Source organism: Labrus mixtus, chromosome 5 (assembly GCF_963584025.1).
Source record: "Labrus mixtus chromosome 5, fLabMix1.1, whole genome shotgun sequence".
In the NCBI taxonomy this organism is placed as follows: domain Eukaryota; kingdom Metazoa; phylum Chordata; class Actinopteri; order Labriformes; family Labridae; genus Labrus; species Labrus mixtus.
Window position 1 is genome coordinate 23,116,481 of NC_083616.1, and position 22,058 is coordinate 23,138,538.

The 22,058-nt window shown below is 40.4% G+C and overlaps 1 protein-coding gene across 1 annotated transcript in view; it reads left to right on the top strand.

The window, feature by feature from the left end:
• Positions 1-264: 264 nt before the first annotated feature.
• Positions 265-22,058, top strand: part of commd10 (COMM domain containing 10) — a 64,387-nt gene continuing 42,593 nt past the window's right edge. The window contains exons 1-5 of the mRNA XM_061038659.1: positions 265-418; positions 2,130-2,220; positions 2,736-2,846; positions 4,227-4,382; positions 7,747-7,857. Of these exons, the coding sequence (XP_060894642.1) occupies positions 390-418; positions 2,130-2,220; positions 2,736-2,846; positions 4,227-4,382; positions 7,747-7,857 (498 nt within the window). The 5' untranslated portion in view covers positions 265-389. The remainder of the gene's footprint in view (positions 419-2,129; positions 2,221-2,735; positions 2,847-4,226; positions 4,383-7,746; positions 7,858-22,058) is intronic.

Here is a 22,058-nt window from a genome sequence, read left to right on the forward strand (position 1 = left end):
AAAAATAATGAAATACTGTATAAAACAGAGACCACGCAGCTGGTTTTGCGCTTTCGTTGTCTGCTCTGTTTGTCCATTGCGTATGCCGTAGTGACTCTTTCATTGTGCGCAGCTTTTACGCAAAGTACGCTCTAAACTGAGATATGTTCCGAGCTTCTATAACGTTATATTATTGTTGAGAAAGTTGTGCTTACAGTCTATTGTTGTGCTAGATTTAGAGTCCAAAATTAATTTAATACTTTAAAACCTTTTACTTTCTCTCTCTCCACTGCGCATGCTCGAGTGTCACATGACTCTCTGCGCGTGACAACAGGAAGTAGAAATGAAAACTGAGAAGATGCTGCTGGTGCTTTGAGACTCTCTTCATTTTTCATTTACAGAAAGCAACAATGACTTCTATAATTAAAGAAACACAAAGGTGGGCAGGTTTTTCTTTATTTTCAAGAGACAAAGAATCGATATTGTGATTCATTATTTAACACTGACGTCACACTGGCTTTGGGTTTGTTTATGTTACTACTGTCTTCATTAAATCCAATATGGGAAGCTATTTTACACTAACTCTTATCCTAGGATCTACTAAAGTGATTTTTATTATCGCGATTTATAAAATAAGTTTTAATGTAAAGCATGTTTCGTGAGTAGATTATCTTGACCTTAGTGCTTTAGTCAAACTTTGAGATAAAGACAGTCTGCTTGAGTAGTTTATTCTTTTAAACTGCTGGAGGATAATGCAAGGCAAGTTTATTTTATACAGCACATTTCAGCAACAAGGCAATTCATAGTGCTTCACACACAACATCAAAAACATCATGAGGAAGGATCAAAAGGAAAACGGAAACATTAGAATAGAAAATTTAAAAAAATCACTGAAACAAACAATTCACAATCATAACACTGAAGCTGTGATGTATTCAAGTTGCAAGTTGTTATACAGAAATCAAACTATCTGTGACACGTATAATACAACACATTTTACATGACTGGAAAATAGTGATTTTTGAGTTGCAAGTTTGTAATAAAGCTTAGAAAAGCAATACTAGTAGTAAAGAAGAAGTCTATGTAGGAGGGTTCAGGTTCACGTTCAGGTTACTTTATTTGTACTCGTAGGTAAATTTGGTTGAAGGGAGAGTCACATGTACTTAATAAATAAAGACAATACATAAAACATACAAAGTGTGAATGCACGGTATGGTCAAAAGTGCGGCGGTGTTGTCACACTTCCATATTTTTATACTTTTATTTAATTTGAGCATTAATCGAGAATAACTTGTTTCGACATCACAAACACAAGTCATAGACACCTGATATCGCTTCATTTCTTCTTTTTAGTGAACAGAAAATGCAGGCACACTTTGCTCTCTGTCTAAAAAGCACAAATACGTCAAATTTGGGCTATTTAGTCTGTGCTAATTCTCCTTTGCTTGCTTGCAGCTTTTGGTTAAATATTTATTTTTGGGCTTTTTGTGCCTTTAATTTTTATGAGCTATAACAGTGGGTAGAGTCGGAAATCAGGGAGAGAGAGAGAGTGGGGAGTGACATGTGGGAAAGGAGCCACAGGCTGGATTTGAACTTGGGCCGCCCGCTTGGAGGACTACAGCCTCCATACATGGGGCACGCACACTAACCACTGCGCCTCCAGCACCCCAGCTTTTGGTTAAATATGAATCTTTTTTTAAGCTGAAGTACTTTTCTGTAAGCAAATGAGACTGTATCATTTTAAAACACCTGGTATCAGAAAGTGCCTTAGTATCAACAATTTTGCCATCCTTAGCATACTCTGAAATTACTTGGCAGTCACTGGTTTGTCCCTCTGTGTGCTCTATTCTTAATTCTCTGATTTATTTATGCAGAACCTCATTTTAGTTGCAATGCACTCTGCAAAGTTTTGTTTGTGCCATTATTTATCCTGTGGAACCTACTATAAACAATTCATGAAGAATCTCTTATGATGTTGTCAAAACAAGTGGTACCATGTCATATGTCATGTGTTGATCAATAATTTGTGCTTGTAGTCACTTTCCGTGACTCCTTTTGAAATTCTCTGAAATCTGTTGCTCTAGTAAAAGATATTTGAGTTATTGCTACGCCACCATCATCAACATTCTCATCAATTCTTCTCCTAACAGCATAAAAGAGGCGGTGACTTTCATCAATGCGATTGATGTGAACAAGTTCTCCAGACTGATCTCCCGCATCATACAGAAGCTTCATCTGAAGGTACAGAGACTCTACAGTGTTATCCATGCAAAAGACAAGAGGCTTTTTGAGGCCTGTGCTGCAAAGTTGGAGTGCTAGAGAGAGCGGCGTGCATAATGAGTTACTGGAGCATCAGTCAGACTCGGCTCTAATGAATGCACACACATGCCTGGCACTGATGATCATCCTGGGTTTTGCGTAGCATGCTTGAACAAGGTGTCAGTCTTTAGTTCCAAGAACAACTGGCCTGTCAGATTTTTTTTTTCTTTTAACTTCAAGGAGAAATTTAATTTGATCAGGTCAAATCATAAAATATGAAGCAAATTTACAAAGGAAATTCCTAAGGTAAACTATTAATGCCAATAATTTAAGGCTTAAAACAATAATAACAACAAAGGAGCCCTTGTTGATGTTAGTGGTGAAATCTGTCATTTCTGCTGTCATAACAGTGTATGCACATTGATTACATACAATGAAGTGATATGTTTATTTTGTGTTGGCCCTTCAAACCCACATCATCTGTGACCTCTTCAAAGGGAGAGCGGACCTTCAGTGAAGACGAGGAGCAAAAGCTTCAGACTGCTCTCTCACTGGACAAACAGGCTCTCGATCTAGTCCTGGAAACGACCGCCTTCATTCTAGAGCAGGTGAGTAGAGGCCACCTTTTATTTTTAGGAGTTATATGATTTTTTGTTTACGGGGTGCCGATTTATCAAGGTCTCTGTTTAGTATAAATAACTTGTATTTCTTTTTATTTAGTTTTTTTTTTAAGAATATTAGACTATATATACATTTTAAATGTTATTAAGGAGACCAAGTAAATACGGCTGCATGAGGATTATCATTGCTTTGGATGTTAACAGGAGAAATATGATGACTCTCTCTGACCCAGTTGTACATTTTATTTGTATCCTTGAGGGTTTTTTTTTTATTATTACAGTAGTAGTGCAGGTGCTTCCAAAGATAATTTATTTGCATGCCTTAAGGGCTGCAACTAACAATTTTTTTCCATTGTCAATAAATGCCAAGACACATTTCTCACTTTGTGAGACAATAAAAATAATCTTGAATCTCGAATCTGTTTACATTCTCAATGTGTTGCTTGGTCTTCTGCCATGTTAAGGGAAAGATAATACTTGGAAACACAGATGCTGCTTAAGGTCAGATTTTCTTTAGAGAAATCTATATATATATAATATATATATATAGATATATATATAAATCTATAATCTTTTTGTCAATCCCTCTATAAAGAGCTCCACTCTTTATAGAGGGATTGACAAAAACTTAAATTATGACAAGAACACAGATGCAATCTGCAAAAAGGGCCTTCAGAGACTCTACTTTCAGAATGAACACCTTTAATGTGGACAAGACACTGATGGTTTTATTCTACCAATCTTTTATCGAGTCAGTTTTAACCTTTTGTTTTATCTCATGGTATATCTCCCTCAGGTCACAGGCTGCCCAGGGCTAAGGCAAACAGATTTAAATTTTCATATGTTCCTCGTGCAATTAATGCTCTCAATCTTCTTTAAATCCTTGACTGCACTTTCAAGCAGAGCTATTGCATTTTATATTTATTATATTTATTTATTTATACCATTTGAGTGAAACTTCTTAACGAACAGTGAGTTTTATATTTTAGATTTCTTGGTTGTATCTCATCAGGTTGTGTTACACTGTCTTATGTCTGTTTATCTGTTGTGTTTTTGTGTCCACTGCTGCAAATCAAATTTCCCTTCCAGGGACAATAAAGATCTGAACTGAACTGAACTGAACTCTAACAAAGTACTACATGTAGAAATTAGTGGTCTGATTTTCATGCAGATCATGTTAAGAGCACATTTCACCAGCTGGGGTCACTGTTGTTTTACAAATCGTTGTATCGTCGCAGTGATGAGTTGAGTGTTGTTGGTAAAAATGAACAGGACTGCAACAGTGTTCTGTTAATCCTGGAAAACTTGGTGAATGGTAACATTTATTACACTGATACTACTCTGCCCTTTGTCTCCTCCCCGCGTCAGGCTGTGTATCATAATGTGAAGCCGGCCGCTCTGCAGCAGCAGCTGGAGGCGGTTCATCTTAACCCGGACAAGGCTGAGATGTTCTCTCAAACCTGGGCCGCTGCTGGACCTGAGCTGGTGGAGAAACTAAAGAACAATATTTTTGCCCCAAAGAAGGTAAGGCTCATAAACAAGAGTAAGGTCCCTGTGGCTCCCTGTCACTGACTGTTTTACAGCCAAGACATTTTAAGTCTTAAAAACATGTGAGATGAATCCACCGAGTTACTATGACAGCAACACTGATTTAAGTGACGTTCAGCGAGGCATTATAGACATTTGACACTAAATTAAATCTAAAAACAATCCATATTAAGACTTTCCTGCGTTTGTATGATTTATCTGGGCTGTGTATATTACAAAGAGTGCTTTCACAGATCACACAAGTTGTCAAATTAATTTGAAACGTGTTTCTCTCTTTGATTAGACAGTGACACTTCAAACAGTGTTCCTTTTTTAAAGTCAGGGGAATTAAGATCTAACAGAGAATAAGAAGGCAGCATGTATGCGTCAGTCATATTATGCTGGAACAGTTGCTGCAGCCATACATTTCGAAAGCTCGCCTACCTTGGTCGATGATATTTCTCCCTCCAAAGGATTTATTGCTAGCAGCTGAAGGTCGGGGCGGCCATTGATCCTCGAGACAACCCCTGTGACTGCTGTGACTTTGGGCTAAATTAAAGTCACACTTAAACTCCTTGTAACTTACATGTTTCCTTATGAACATTCTTTGTTGAAGTGGGTTACCCCTGTAATTACTCAGAACACTAGTAAGACGTAAGCCTCTTTAACGAGCTTTTCATCTTTGCTAAATACAAGGAACCTTGCAGTTTAGCTAAGCCAGTATGAGCCATATGAGTTCATTTTTAAGTCATAAGATTGTCCCTCCTTATTCCATTAAAAACATGATAATTTATGGATTTACAGATATTGGTTGAACATCTGTATCGGCTGATACTTTCCCTGTTGACAGACTATCATCAAATTCTGTGGCATGCTACAATGTCAGTAGCCGATGTGCACCGGTGTCTTGGCTGTTTTTTTCTCATAAGTCAACAACTATTTAGATTGTTACAAATGCAACACAACCAAAACACATACCAAAACATATGAACAACTGATGGAGCAGAACATCTAGATCGAATATAGACATGGAGAAAATACAATGATTAGACAGAAAGTAACTTTTGCTGCTTTACTAAAGTGCTCATGATGGATAGGCCGGATCTTTGTAACATAACAATGAGTAAGGTCTTTTTACCTGCTCTTTTGTAATGTTAACAGACAAAGAGTAAGGTATTTTACCTGCTTCCTGTAAAGTGTCTCGAGATAACACTTGTTATGAGTTGATGCTATACAAATAAAAATTGATTGAATTGATTGATTGATGAGGCTGCTGTAATATTTGTATGAATGAAAACAGCATTTAAATTAAAGTCAGTAAATAAATTGTATTGATAGATTGATTTCAGTTGATTCACGGGGATTCTGACACATCATAGAGTTGCGATGTTTATTCATGCTAATGTGGATGTTGTTTCAGTTGTGAGTAATGCTGGCCAGCCCTCAGCCTCCTCACACCTGTCCTCTGATGCTGTGGAAGCACCCAGACCCGATAAGTCACACATGGTTTATTATTATGGCCTCTCTCCGCATCATAAAACACTTAACTGCCCTGCCTTGACTCAGTGCTGCTAATCTATCACACTGCTACAGCGGACCGAGACTGAGAGTAATAGTCTGGCCACCTGCAGCTCAGAGGCAAAGTAACTAAAACTTTTTGGGAGATTAAGCAAAGTTTTACAGCCGTAAATCTTCATGTCTGCGGCCGTGACCGTAATCATAAGTCATGTCATGTTGCTTATAGGGTCATCTGGTTCGTACATGGTCACCAAACAAGTCGTTAATAGACTGTGCAGACTCCATTTTAAAGGAGCAATATGTAAGATATCTACTGAATTGAATCATAAAATGAACTTCCTGTATCATCAGACATTAAGGAAACATGCTATGTTGAAGTGCTGGCTTCTCTGTCAACAATGCAGCAGGTAGTATGTCCTCCTTCTCAGTTTGGATTCCGACCAGAATGGTTTGTATTTGTTTCGACCACCCCAACACGGCCGTTTTGGACGCCCCTCAGTTTGCCAGGCATCAGCAAACCAACAGGTGTTGCAGCGACAAAGCGGGCAGGTGAACTGGTTCAGATATAACTCATTCTACCCGACCTAAATAAAACGCCTCTGCATTTTTCTAATAAGCTCCACGAGCAGAAACGTGGTCAAACTAGGATCAATATTGGAGTTGCTTTTTGAAAATGGAGAGAGGTTAGAGCGCAGAAAGTTTTCAAAACCGCTGCAGAGCTGCTTAAACACTGAGGCTTCAGTGTCCATGACATGGCATCCTGCGTGCACATCCACTCTAGGGTGGAGGAGGCGGGGCGGGGCGGGGGCAACAGCTCTCACCAGTGTTTTGAATTTGGACTGCAGTACCCATTTGAAACGCTAGGTAGGTGTCACAGTTACATATTGCTCCTTTAAAGAAATTTTATTTAATTTTTTTTTTGTGTTTAAAATCTTTTTTTTTATAAAATCAAACCAAAAATGTACTAAAGGAAGAAGTAACGATAAATAAGCAGTCCATATCTGAATTATTTTTAGAGCAAATCAATCGTCCATTCACCATTAGAGAGTGGGTAATGTCAAAGCTGTTTTGGTATTTTGTGACTAATATCAGCACGTAGCACGACTCCATCAACGACCTCGGAGGTGCAGACCTCTGCTTGACGTCCTCCTGTTGTTGCCCTTTGTTTACTGTGTCATGTTCTTCTTCTTCATTGAACTTATCAGCTACACTGTGTCGCACTGCTATGATATAACGCTATAACGTGGCAGACACAACTATCGCCAACCGGCTCTGCTCAGCTTACCAAGTAAGGGTACGGTTTGCTGCAAGCAAGATCCGGGTTTACTGTACCAAACTGAAAGGAACCAAGCCGGACCACATTGTGGAAACGGGGCTTTAGTCTTTAAACAAAAATAATTCAAGAGTAATTTATCGTTAAAACTTTTTCAAGAAGAAAAACAACAAACATTTGCTGTCACAAGACTTTTTAATCGTGTTGTTTTGCTGCCTTTCATTCTCTTACATTAAATAGAGCATGAGGCTTTTGGGGATTTTGGTCAATTGATTACAGCAGAAATAAAGGTAAGATGACATGAGATTGTGTCTCATTTACAAACAGAGCAAACTGAAATGTTTTTTTCACAGAATACAGACCAACAAAACATCCTGATACACAGAAATTCTTCTTCTAAAAAAGAAAAAACAGCACTTCTTCCACTTTTAGTGTGTGGGAACAGTCATTCCCTCGAGTATTCATCAAGTCTTCGAAACTGTGTCTGGGGCCGTTATTAAACTGGAGTGTGAGCTTTTCTCACAACTATGTTAGTGTCAGAGAGAGACCTGCTCTGTTTGTGTGTTTCAGCTGGAGTATGTCGGCTGGCAGTTAAACCTGCAGATGGCCCAGTCCAGCCAAGCCAGACTCAAGTCTCCCAGTGCCATCCTCCAACTGGGACTCCGCAAAGAAGACTCTGAGGTGTGAACTGACACACTCAAACACACACACACACACACACACACACACACACACACACACACACACACACAAACAGAACTCCACACAGTCTAGTCCGCCATTATTCATGCATCTGCTTCTCCTACCGGTTCACTGTCCGATTTTTAAGGCTTTTTCATTTTGAACTGCAATTGTGAAAACTGCCCGTTGTTTACGTCAAATGAGAAGCATCTCCAGGCCGCCCCTCTTTCTTTTCTGCTAGACCGTAATCCCGCTGGTCCTGTTTTGACCCAGAGGTACAGACGTACATCTGGCTGCAGAGTAACTGTAGTGTAAAGACCAGAGATCAGGGAGCTTGTTATCTGAAACCTCCAGGGTCTCCTTGTCCTCCTGAGACAGTCTGTAGCAAGAATCGGACAGGATTGTAACTTCCAGTGAGCTGCACACGTTCATTCACAGTATCAGGGCTTTGTTTACAATTATTTTGCCGTATTGAGGTCATCAGTTTTGATTATTAATACTCCGTCAATGACAATAGATACTAGCATCATCTTAACAACTTAAAGTATGAGAGAAGGGTTTTGGTGCAGCATCTTAATGAGACCTAAATAAGAAGCGTGAGGAAATGCACTCGGATCCAAGATGCAAATATGCTTCTTACTTAAGATTTTCCGCTCTAGTGTTTCCTGTTTCCCATTCATTTGCATTCAGCAGGGTTTGTTTGGTTCCCAATTAGCTAATGCTCTGTAGTTACTCTAATAGCCAAGATCTCATGAGCCTCCCTCACTCATTTCTTTCCCCCTCCGCTGGGAGAAGGATCAGTAACAAAAAGGACTGAGGAACTCAAAAGGCAGTTTCTTATTTCAAATTAAACGATTCCCAACCTTTGAAGTGTGCAATTAATTTGAAATATTTCAGCCAGACTTAATGTTTTGATTCTTCGAATAACTCTAATAAAATCTGAAAACATACTTAGTGACCTAGGAATATCCACGTGTTGTCGATGTTTTGACAAATATATGACAAATATTCTACAGATTTTAAATGCTGCAAAAGGGACAGCTTCTGTTTGGTAACGGATGCAGACACTCCTCAGCTATGGCCGTCAGGCGTTGGTGTCTTTAAAAGCAGTTTTGTCTCAAAATGGTGGGACTGATTATACTTGGAGCCAGGATAGGGTTGTTCCGGCTGACTAGTCAAGTGTCTTTCTTGCACGCTGCTTTGTATTCAGTCCCTGGAGAATGCCGGCTCAGCCTAAACGTGGAATTAGGCATGACATATTCAAATTGCTTCTTCTTTAAATGTGGGCCTATAGGCGATAGCCAGAGAAAATATATGTTTTTCTTTATCTTTGTGAATGCGATAGCAGTCGAATTTCTTTTTTGTTATGGACTATTTTCTGCTGTGTGCTCCCTAGGCAAGCAAAAGAGGCATTAATTTATTTAAATCCACTTACACAATTCCCCTTGTGGGAGGAGATAGCTGGTGGGCTAAAACAAGGCTGGTTGAAAGTGTTGGGGGATCAACTTCACTGAGCTTTGCTGACGTGCACTTGCTCTGCCGTGCTGCAGGGGGCACTGTTGTCTCACAGGTTGGAAAGCTTCCCTCGGGCGGTGAAGTATCTCAGAGATGGATAGGATACCTCGTTTAACTTTGTATTAAGGCAGTCTGAGAGTGCGTTGCTTTTTTTTTTTGCTTTTTAAATTTCCATCAGTGTTTTCTGATTGGAGTTTCCTGACAGCAAGCTTGTTTTCTTTCAGACTCTTTGAGAATTTCTCCTGCAACTTCTGCAATGTCAAAACACTGAGATGTGAACCAGTTGCAAATAGAGACGAAACTATGCAAGCTTCCTACTAATTGAAACACAGATTTCAAACAATATCACAGCTAACGAAGGAAAGGAACAACATGCACAGAGGAAATAATTAGAGGATTAAAGGTGAGCGGGGTCAGTCAGAGGGAGAGGAGAGAGGAGGTGGAAACAAATAAAACAGAGCTACAGGGGGAGTAAAATAATGAAGATGAAGGGGATAAGGGACAGAAAATGAAAGAGAAGGAAAGGGAAGCGAGGGTGGCCGTCTGTATATTATTGATTGCTTGGAACCCAAGTGGAGAGTCAGAGACTTTCCCATCTGACCAGCCTCCTGCTTCATTAGCACTCTCCCCGAAGAGGAGGGGAGAAGGAGGGGAGGAGAGGGGAGGAGAGGAGGAATGCAAGGGAGCGTCACATCTCCTTCACCAAACATGTGTGGAAGAGATTTTGAGAAATGGAGAAATGAGTGATCTGTTTTTTGGGTGTAACACAGCGTCAGTAACAGATAAACACTGTTTCTTTTTTTTTTTGTTTGTTTAATTTGACCCTAAAATATGAATTGGCTTCAGGATGTATTTCTTAATATTTCCCACTGTGCCTCAAAAATAGTTTGGACTAACTACATTTATTGATATGGCGATAATTGGCTTCCATGAGGTAGTTTGTGTAGCGCCCCTCTAGCCTTTCTCCCGAGCTGTTTTCCGTGGAGAGTTGCTGTGCTGAGGAAGCAGCAAATATTCACACAGGTAAATGTCCTCACATCTACCTCTCAATGCATCAAGAGTCAGCTCTCTAGTTCATCCTCATGAGAAGCCCCCTTCAGCGTTGGGCTACAGTATGAAACCTGTTGCATATCGTGTTTATTATTCTGAAAGAGGAGCTGCTGAGACAGAAAAAGACTTAAGTGATCTGCTGTCTGACGGGAAATAAAGTTAGATAAGAAACCGGATTTCAGCACTGGATAGAAGTAAAAGCGGCGAGGATGCAGGAGAAGGTGATAGGAAGGACGGCGAATAGAGAAAGAGAAGACGAGAAAAACTGGAGGTTGACAGCCGAGAGATGACAGTAGGAGAGGATGAAGGTGAAGTGGAACGGGTGGGGGAGGTGACAACAAAGAGGAAACATGTGGAGGAGAGTGGGGGATTCGTGTAAAATTCCCCAGCTATTCATTGTGGAACTCCTGCCCTACGAATTAATGGCAGTATTGTCGAGGTAATAATAGTGGTGTGCTCCGGCTGCCTCTTAACCTCAGGCATCCAGTTGCAGTTATTAATGGTGAGCAGAGTTTCCTATTCATCAACACACACAAAAAGTACCAAGAATCAGGGCTTTTATCTCTGTTTTAATAGCGTTTTTTTTAGCTAAGCACGCTATGCAGGCTGCAGATAACCGGATTTAATTTCCTCCAACTGCACAGGCCTTGAAATAGACGAGCACAATCTACTCATTTTAATTCTGAGGTGTTTTGTCTGCTGAGGTTTGGTCTTTGTGGGATAAGGCTGTGCATGAAAATAAGGAAGTAAAAAAAAAAAAAACCAACAACACATGGCTCTCTGCCCGCTAACTGGTGTGTGCAGCGTCTTGTCTTAGCTGATAGAGTTTGCAGCAGCAGCAACACATCTCCTTAGATTTTTACAGACGTTATGAAAAGTTCTCCCTGATTGTATCTGTGCTGCTTACAGCTGAGATAAAAGAGGGCTAAATGTGAAGCACAGGAATGAAAATGATCAAAATGAAGTTCAAATTATTCGGTTTTCCAGTTGAAGATGTTTGCTTCTGGTGTAAAATCAACAAGACAACATATAGCTCCCTTAAAATAAGGGCCTGACTGATATGAGATTTGCTGGGCCGATACTGCTATCGATATTGAGAGGACAAAAAAAAAGATAGTGATATATCGGCCGATATCTGTCTTAGATCTATCTTCGTTCTGCAGAGATAGATATATATTTATTACATTTATTGTGTTGATCCCTCAAATGCTGTTTTCAAACACTTATAGAAAAGATACATAATGAAGACAAGACGGTCGCTCAATTGAAGAGCAGCTGTGTATTTATGTGCATCACCGCTTGACACTCTGGAGGGGGATAATGCTTGTTGTAATCCATATAGCACCCCCTGCTGGTGGCAGCAAGAAAGAGAACTGCTGGTGTAATGAAGTGTCCAATGACACTCACGATTAAATGCTTTTTGACTGGTGAATAAATCTAGTAATATCGGCGCATATCTGTGATAAATCTAGCTAATTCCAATAGCCACTGGATATGCTAATATGGATAAATATTATCAGCTGTCCGATTAATCAGTCGGGCTCTACTTAAAACGCCTGAAAGTGGAAACTTTTCAACAAAGAAATACAGTAGTGGGGATGGCAGGGTAACTCACAATACCATCCAATGTCATACATAACTTTTTTTCCAACCGTCAACTTCTTCTTTGGCAAATTCTCTTCTCTTCAAGTTGCCCTCGTTCATGTCATAAGTGGCACCGTGAGTCAAATTGGCAGGAAAATATGTTGCGAGCGTCATTTAAAACGTCAATATTAGGCACCAGTGGTTGAAGGATTTCAGTAAAAAAACAACAACATATTGCATCCATACGTTGTCCCACTCCTAAGCACATGTTTCTGATAGGGCTACACAGTGTTGAATATGCTAATATACGTGTAGGGATTTTGAACCCATGAAGTCAACATGCATTTTGGGTTTCTTTAGAAAACTGTTGTCTTTTGTACTTCACCTTTCTATCGAACGTGATAAAACATTCAACATGTTAAGACAAAGTGCTAAGAAGAGTCAAGTTAGCTGTTAGCTGCAGATAAATCGAACACAAACAAATTACATTATTAGCAAACATAACAAACGTCATATACATTTGAGATAAGTATAAACAGGGACATTTGTCATATTTCAAAATATTTGGTAAAAAGTACGAGTAAGGCATTTAGCAACAAACTCACTGCCTGATGGAGGGAGAGTGATCAGGTTTTAAATGAGTGACTGTCATATTTTTAGCATCACTAAAAATCTCTGTCCTTGTGTCTCCTGGCAATGACAATGGTTAGTCATTTGGTGGAAAAACAATTACTGTTTTTAGCACTATCAAGGATATCACTAAGGCCACCGTATAGATGTCGTACAGGAAAGTTTAAGGGGCCTTCAGCAGACAGTGGCTGCAGTCATGTCACTCAGTAAAGCCTTCCTTTTTGGCTCCTAAACGGCTCCCTGAGTGCCGTTTATCTTCCTTACCCCTCGTGGACTGGTTCATTTTACATACTTTGAGAAGGTTTAACATGTCTACACCATTTCAAAAGGGAAAAAGGCAAAGATGCAAAGATACTTAGTGATACCGTGCCCCTGTGTGTCATATAACGGACGGCTCTGTTATCAGGGCAAACTGAACGTATGGTGAAAACAGAGCGCTGGCTCTCTGTTCTTCCCTTTTGTGTCCCTCTGCTGCTATCATTTTAGCCCTCTTTTTCCCCACCTTCTTTTTTTATTCATAAACACGCACGCAGACACTCTGATGTCGCTTTGATGAGTCTGAAAGTTGAAATCCCTCGCCAGCGCTGGTGTCTCTGTCCTGTGGCATGAGAACGAGCCGCTGCTCCGCAGACCAAGGATAAGATGACATTTATAATACAGAACATCCACTTGCGAGAGCAGACGACGCAGATTTCAATATTTATTGTGGACGAGCCAGGCCGCAAAGGCACAGGGCAGGCGCTTGTAAGCTAATGTAGCTTCCATATGCTGGCTCCGACTTCAAAGGAAATGTTTCGCAGATAGCTTCAGACAGACTTGATGAGAATTGATAAAGCAAAGCTAGTCTGAGCTTTAAATCGCAAAAGGGAAAAATTTAGTAAATACAGCTATGAGACAGAATCTCAAACAGATTTTTCTGACGTTCCTCCTATGGCCCTCAAATATTCAATCAAAGCAAAAACAGCCTCCTCTCAGATTTTGCCAATATTCACCTGATAGGTACACATAAAGACATCGGTAAAGAATTTGAAAATGACATTGACATTTATGAAGATAATGACATCAAATTTGTTTGACTTCGACACTTAGATTATTCTCCACTTCCCCTAAGGGCTGAAACGATTCATCAGGTCATACATTGGTTGACATAAAATGAATCAACGATAATTTCAGGAATGAAATGATTGCTTAAAGCTCCTGTGAAGAATTTTGAGATTGTGTCAATGTTGGTGCCCCACAGTGGACAGAGCGGTGCCTCTTTTCCCTCTGCTGATCTTGTTCTGTACAAGTAGTATTTTTTTTTAATGTCAAATGTATCACTTATCAAGACTCATGCTGTAGGATTTGGAAAAAACATGTTTTTTTTTGGCTGAGTGTTGTTGATCACTTCTCCTGACACCTACCCCAGTCAGCAGTTTCAGGCATTAAGAAGAACTTTATAGAAGCAACCAATCTGTGGCTGATGGTCTTGTTTGCTTTTGAAGCTCATAAAGAGGCATCGTGATTCATTTCAGTACGTTTCATAACCAGTTACAAACTCGTCTTGGGAGCTTTAAGCTTATTTTTTTTTTTTTTTTTTTTAATTTAACCTTTATTTATCCAGGAAAGTCCCATTGAGATTAAAAACCTCTTTTTCAAGGGAGTCCTGGCCAAGAGGCAACACAAGTTACACAGTTACACTCACAACATACAGACAGCAATTAAAATGATAAAAAACAGTTACAAGTAAAGGAGGTCGTCTCAGGTGCTCTCAGCCTGAATTTAAAAGCATTCAAAGAAATCAGTTCAGTTATTTTCCAGTCTTTTTGCAGCATGTTCCATGTAGAAGGAGCAGAGTAGACGAAAGCCCTTTTTTCCAGCTCTGTGCGGGCAAATGGAACAGACAGCAACAACTGATCATTTGAACGCAAACCGTAAGAATCAGTTAAGAATCTAGTTTGTTCTACATCTGTGAATGTGAAGGTTTGCTGTTTACACCTGTTTCTATAATTTAACGTTGATTGTTTTTAGCCAATCAACGATTAGCTGAAATACTTCATTTTGGTCATAAGAATCTGTGATGGTATGCTTTACATAACTTCTGATTTTGGGGAAATAATTCATAATTTTTTGGTTAAGATTTTGTCAGGTGGAAAATCAATGATGAAAATAATTAGTTGCAACCTTACTCCCTCCCTTTCCACAGAAGTCAAAGGTTTCAGGTCAGGGTCAGCACCTCTGAGATAGTAGAGGTACAGTTTTTAACTCCAGACTTTTAGGCAATGATTTTTGACTCAGCTGTCCTGCTTTCTCTCTCTCGCTCCTTCTCTCTCTCTCTCTTTCTCTCTCTCTCTCTCTCTCTCTCTAGAGAATTCTAGCTCAGCTTTAAGGTGGACTCTGCCTTTTAATGTCTGTTTCAATCGATGCGCTATTAAAAAATATCTTCCCTGCATCTAAACTGAACACCGTTCTTTTTGAAATGTCACAGTGTACAACAAATCAATATATTGAAAAAAGTCAAACTTTGGTTTCTCAACTTTCCATCTCATATAGCTGCAGAAAAAGTGAAAGTGTTTCTCTCCCTCACCTTTCTTTTGGGGATGGATATGATGCAGAAGAAATGTGTGATTTAAATGGTATCTGCAGCTGCATCTTGTTTCACATTTCCTACAGGAGGGGTGTCTGTAAGCCTCATAGAAGCCCTGCTGTTAATTGTGCTCCATCATTCAAGTGCTTCTGGATTGTTAGAAAGATAATACACCTGCCAAATCAGCTTCTCACCAGTTTCTACATTCAGCTCATCCCACGTCAACACATGCGCTTCTTCATGAAAAAAAAAAAAAATCATGAAATTCTTCCTTTTCTTGTTTTATATATAACCTATTTAAGAGCAAACCTTCCATTCATTGTGTGAATTTTTGTTGTCCCCAGTTAGCTCCGACTTATAAGCCAACTAATTCTAGTTTGTGGAAAAACCTGCTTGTTTTTTTTTTTTTTTTTTAGTTATCAAAGTATCAGACATGAAAGACTATTCTTCGTGTGATTCTAATTTATTTCCTCTGTTCTGGCTTACAGCACCAGGGCTGTAATCACAGAGGGAACGGAAGCTCTTTGTTTGAACGTACACACACAACACTGACATGTACACACTCACACACACCCATATTGAGCTCTCCCGGTGAAGGCTGTGACTTTATTTATCAACTCCATGAGAGTGGGAATGCAATTAAACATCCCATTTTGACTTGTGCGAAGGGGCTGCTGTGATCAGACGCTCTCTGAACATCTTTCCTCGCCTCCCGTGTCTCCGTCAAACCGACAACTGCAGCAGCAGGCCAAACTTTGAACGCAGCTCAAAGCTCCCCTGACAAGTTACATAAAGCCCTGTTCCTGCCTCCCACATCATGTAAACCCAACAAAACAACACTCCCGGAGTACATCCAACCCTTTCTTTTATCATTTGAGGGATTACATGGCCGGATCAATATATTGGAGAGCTCTGATGTAAGCGTTACCGCGTTCAAATCCTTCACACCAAGCCACCCACCAGCCCGCAGTGACAAAGGCGGCTTTGTATCAAACTCTACTTGTCTTGCTCTACATGTCCCAAGATGCTTTGTGTCTTTGTGTGCACATCTTTTTAAGGGTCTCCCTCTCTCCCTCCATCTCTCTCTGTCTCCTTCTCCATCTCTCCCTCGCCCTCCCCCGTTCCCACTGGTGATTTGTTTTTCTCCTGTGGGATTTGGGATCCCATTCATTGAGGGCGCATTGTTCGCTTCTTATCCATTCCAGAGGATGGGCCCCGAGAGGCAGAATGGGCGACTGTGGGTGCCCTCGTCTCTCCTTGCTCCTTGCCATGCGATGATGTCATGGCTTTTATTGGCTGCGGGGGCACCCATTGATTCTCCCTCCGTGTTACACACTCTATATCTCCCTCTTTCACCCTCCCTAACCTCCACTTCTGTTTTCCTCCGCCAGTCCCTTTCCCAGATTCTTTAGCTGCTGAAAAGGCGCCTGGGGGATTTGGGGATGTTTGGATGTTGTTTAAGCACACCCACGGTACACGCTTGACGCCCAGATAGGGAAGCCATCAACCCCCCGAAAATCCAACTGCTGCAACTCCCATTTAAATCTCGTTGATTTAACGTCCCTCTTTTCTTCTCACATCTCTCACTCCTGTGATCAGCTTTCAATTGTCTCTGGTTATTCAGGGTGTTTTTGTTTCACACCCAGTTTGTGAAGTAACCATTAATCCCCTTATGATGTGGTGCCAGTATAACATAGCCGGCAGCGATGGTAAAAGAGTGCTGAAGACTGAGATTTTTCAGATGTGTGTGTGTGCGTGTTTTTTATTTTTTTTTATTTCTTCATTTCAGTATTTAGTTGGAGTTTATTTCAGAGATGCTGCTCTGCCTCTTGGCTGAACTATGCTCGGGTGAGAAATCTATTTCAGAGTAAACAAGAAGCACTGATTGCAGAAGTACAGAGCCAAATCACATCCATTCATTCCAATGAAAGTTGGCTGATAGGCATACACGGTGTAGAAAGGATGAGGTTTTATCATTTTAATGCCAAATAATTATAATAATTTGGATATATTATCAAATGATGAACAGGTCTGGGTACTTATTCATGTGGTTTCTGTTCCGAATGTCGTAGTTGTTATCTTGTCTTCTGACTTGTTCTGTATTTCATGTTGACAACAGCTGTCTATGTGTGCCTGCATCATGCAGGGATGGCAATAAAAGGATATGAGCTGTAGTCCTCTACCCTTCCTTGGAATAATGATTATAATGAGTGTGTTTGAGCCTGGTACTCTTGTCATCCCACATGCAATGATAGGCCACAAAGTGTTTCCCCCCGCCTGTATCAACACATTGTCACCATTTTCAGACTCTTTGATGTTACACTGGTATTTGACAGTGTGATTTGTTTTTTGTTGAAAGCTAAAGTATTGCTTTAGAAATAGACCTCCATGTTCAGAGTGGCATGTATTTGATCTGCTCGCAGTCTGGGTATCAGAAAGTTTGCTTGTGTTTGTTTGCAGGTTACTGTTGATAACTTACACAGCACTGCAGAGCAGAGCTGCGTCAGCTTCAGTTCGTGGAGTCTACACAGGGTGCATTCATGTCCTTTAAGAGGTGTAATCTTGGAGCTTACAAGCACATTTTGCGGCTGTGGCTCAGTTGGTAGAGTCGTCGCCTCTCAACCGGAAGGTCGAGGGTTCGATCCCCAGCTGAGCAACATGTCCGATGTGTCCTTGGGCAAGACACTTAACCCTGAATTGTTCCCTCTGCTTCAGTGTCAGTGTATGAATGGGATTAGTTACTTCTGATGATACTACATCGCGATCACTAGCATCAGTGTGTGAATGGGTGGGTGTGACAGGCGGTGTAAAAGTGCTTTGAGTAGTCGGAAGACTAGAAAAGTGTTAGATAAGCTCAAGTCCATTTACCATTTACCATTTACATGTTAGCTCATTGTTGAGAATGAAGAACAAGTGAGGCGTTATTGTGCCTGTGAGGAGAGTTATATAGATATGAAACAGATTAAAGAAAATACAGCTGAAACCTTGATAAGACTTTGTCCTGATGAATATGAACTTAAACCTTTTTTTGGAAGGGGGGGGGGGGGGAGGGGGAGAGGGGAACAACGAAGGAGCAACAGGCCACCGGCGCCCCCATCCTTTTTTGACTTCACAAATGTACTCAAATGTCCTAACTACCGCTGAACGTCATTGGACAAACTGAAATTACAAAATAATTTTTTCCTGTGTGTGTACATTTTACATGCAGCGACACACACAGACTCTGCATGCACTACGGTCAGTTCTGTGACTGCTGAAGGTGGTATCAGACTTTTATTGTGAATAAGTCATGAAATACAAGAAAACTGGCAGTTTTTGTTTGCATCAAACAACAGAAAAGAAAAGAGGCGGCATGATGTGCTTCTGGTCACATGATTGGCGTCGCACATCCTGCGATATATACTGTACCTATTGCACACTGGATGGTAAAGCGGTATATTGTCAGCCCTGTTCTCAATGCCTTCTAAATACAATCAATCGTGCAGGTTCTAGATTAATGTTGAACAGAAGGTCACAAACCTGTTTGTTATCTTTAGTAACCTCACCAACAGGCATCCAGTCATGCCTCAGCTGATGACATCATAAACAGTGAGGGACACCTCTGATGGGTTTTTACGTTTTCTTTCAAGCTGTTTTTATAAGTGCTTTACATATAACATTAAAAGTGTAGTTATAAGTCAAATCAGATAATATGACTTAAAGATAGGTAAAGAAGACAACATATCTGAACAGATATTTAAAACCATTTTTCTAACCAATGCTGCTCAGTGAACGGACACTGTAGTTTTAGCATGACCTGAAAAGCCCTGCAGAGAAACGAAGAACATCGCTGTCTCTTATCACGGCGTCAGTAGGTTTGTTGAGGACACCATATTTATGTCTGCTTTGTGTTGCTTGCTACTGATGAAATGTTTTCGCTTTATTGGTGGAGCAGCTGACGTTGTACTGTAAACTCGCCCAAACTCTCTGTCTCTCTTCATCTCTCTCTCTCTCTCTCTCTCTCTCTTTCTCTCTCACTCACACACATTTTAGTCCTCCCCCCTTTCTCTTTCCTTGTGTATGAGAGCGACAGTGTCTACATACCACGGGGGCACAGGCCGGCTGCCTTGGCAATCCTGTGGCTCTGCCACATAGTGCAAAGAAGCCGGCCTTACAGTTGTGAATAGCAGCCGTTACTCGTCGTACAAATGCATTCTTTCTCTTTAGCACATACACAAACACACACAGCTCGGTTGCCCATGACCCGCCACTCAACCCTTGTGCCAAACTAATACATTAAAATGCATACTGTTTCAGAATAGAGACCTTGGCTGTAGAGGTTGAGTGCCACTTATCCTGGGACCTGGCGCAGGGATGGTCAGTTCAGGCTCATACTACAAGATGTTGGCTAGCTTTAGCTTTTTACTCAAGCCACCCGACACATTTAGAAGATTAAGGTTTGACACAGCTTTTTCAGATGCTGTCCTATGTTGGAGTAAGCACATTTAAAGGTAAACATGAAGTTTAGAGGAAGAAACTTTAGTTTGGATTTCTGGAATGAATGAAAAGTCTCTAATATTAGCTCACCATTTAATTTAATACCTCACTGCGTTCCTGTAAAGGCTGCTCCCTTAGTTAGAGCATCAATTCCCAGCCCCATTGGAAAGTAAGCAGATTTCATTGGCTTGGCAGAGGAGGAAAGTACATGACATGGCACCTTCCCGCTTACTCCATATCAGGGAATGGTAACTAGCTGCCACCACCGTAATCATCTTGTTATGGCTCACACTCGGCTCGTGTTCCTTGGCTTGTTTATCTTGGCGCCGGAGCTGTCGAGTGTCTCCATTCTTTCTGGCTCTGCAGCATCAAGCTTCCTGATTTACAGGCTCTTAAACTTGATTATTTATTCTTGGTAAAAAAAAAAAAAAATTAGGCCAGAGGAGAAATATCTGACAGTGTAATGTTAGCCTTTTAAATCAGTGTACTGCAGTTCTTCTTGGATCAAGTGGTTGATCAAGTATGGGTATGGATATTCATTTATTTTAATTCTTTCTCTAGAGTTCAGGCATTCAATACAAAAGTCTCAAAACAAGAAAAACTTCTTTGAGAATTTGTTTGCAATGTTAAAATATGAACTTTTGGTGACCTATGCGTATATGAATGAATTTAACACCATACAGGTTATCAACCATAGTTTTTATTTTCTGATGAATGCACATTGCACATGTACAATATACTTCCATGAGCGACTCAAATCTGTTTCCCTGCTGCATGGCGTGAGTAGCCCTAACATCAGAGAAGAAGTTCGTGTAGTTGCTGGGTAGATTGGAGGTGCGTCGGGTTTGGTCTCCTGTTTTTACTTCCAACAGATACACTGAACAAAAAAAAAAGCATGAATGTCCAGTGCCAGTTGTGATTATTTTTTACTGATCGATCAGGATCAGTCGAGTCCAGTTTACTGCTTCATGGAAAAGCCCTCCATGTTTCAGCTCCTACCTTTTATCATACAGCAGCACGAGCATATGAGGGGATTAAACCCTCCCACCCTAGAATTTCCCCTCGGGGACAATAAAGTCTAAAGTCTAAGTCTAAACCATACAACTGATGCTGATATCAAACAGATGAAATAAAAGAGCTTAAGAAAACGTGCCTTCACAGAGACTCTCTTGAGTGTGACAGCACCCTGAATCCTATATAAGGATCAGGTTCAGGTTATTTTATTTGTACCCGTAGGTAAATTTGGCTGCAGGGAGAGTCACATATACTTAAATAAAGCACAGACAATACTTTTTTTTTTTTTTTAAGTGCAGAAATGCATAAAGCGTGACTCCAATTTTAAACTTTGATAAACAAAATGATTTGTAAAAGTTACAGAGCCTAGAACATTACAGTAGATAGATGAATAAATGAACCATTCAGAAGCATGAAATAAGCTCCCCGGCCTGCAAATCCCTGTCCCTTCATACAAGACCTTCATGAAATTATCAACAACCACATCCAGCAGAAAAGAGAGAGAAAGGAGAAAAAAACAACACGATACACACACGTATCTTATGACTTGTTCCGCTCAATAATGTGCTGCTGGGACAAAGCTGTTCCTATAGCGCTTTGTTCTGCACTTTGGAAACCGAAACATGGTGTGCTATGTAGCTGCCAAATAAAGACTTCTATATAGATGCACTGCTACTGACTGTAAATACTTTTATTGGATATAATTGTTAAAAATTGTTGTCACTCTATAGTAGAGTTAATTGAAATTGTAATATTAACAGACAACATCAGCTGCTTTCAAACACCATTTTACTGACACTCTGATTCATCTACTTAATGTAAAAAGGATGTTACAATGTGGGCAGCAAGCGTTTTTTTGTAAAGAAGACAACTAGAATACATTAGCTAGTATTTCAGAAAGCTGCAGGGGAAATTGCAGATGCATCCTTATCAGTGTGTGCATGGACTACATAGAGGAGTTAAAAGACTTGAGGGTTGAGCTTAAAGTCTCATCAACAGAGAGCGTTGGATAAATAGTCCGCAGAGGCAGAGCTTCCTTTGCCCACGGATAGCCTGCCAGCTCCAGTCACCCTAAGTCAGGGCTGGACCATTCTTTAGGTGCCTAATGTGATTTGTCTGCTTTCAATGTTTGCACCCTTCACCAAGGAAGTGTGGGAGGTGTGAACAAACAATATGAACGCACCCGCCTATTTCTAGACGTTTCTTTTTTTCTTTGTCAGGCGCTATTTGCATCTCATATACTGCACTCGATGCTGCTAGATCCAAATTCATTTTTGTCCTGTGATTCTCTCAGTCAGCAGTTTATTTCTCTCCCTGTAGTTGCTATTTATGTTTTTTGTTGTTGTTGTTGTTGCTGCTGATCACT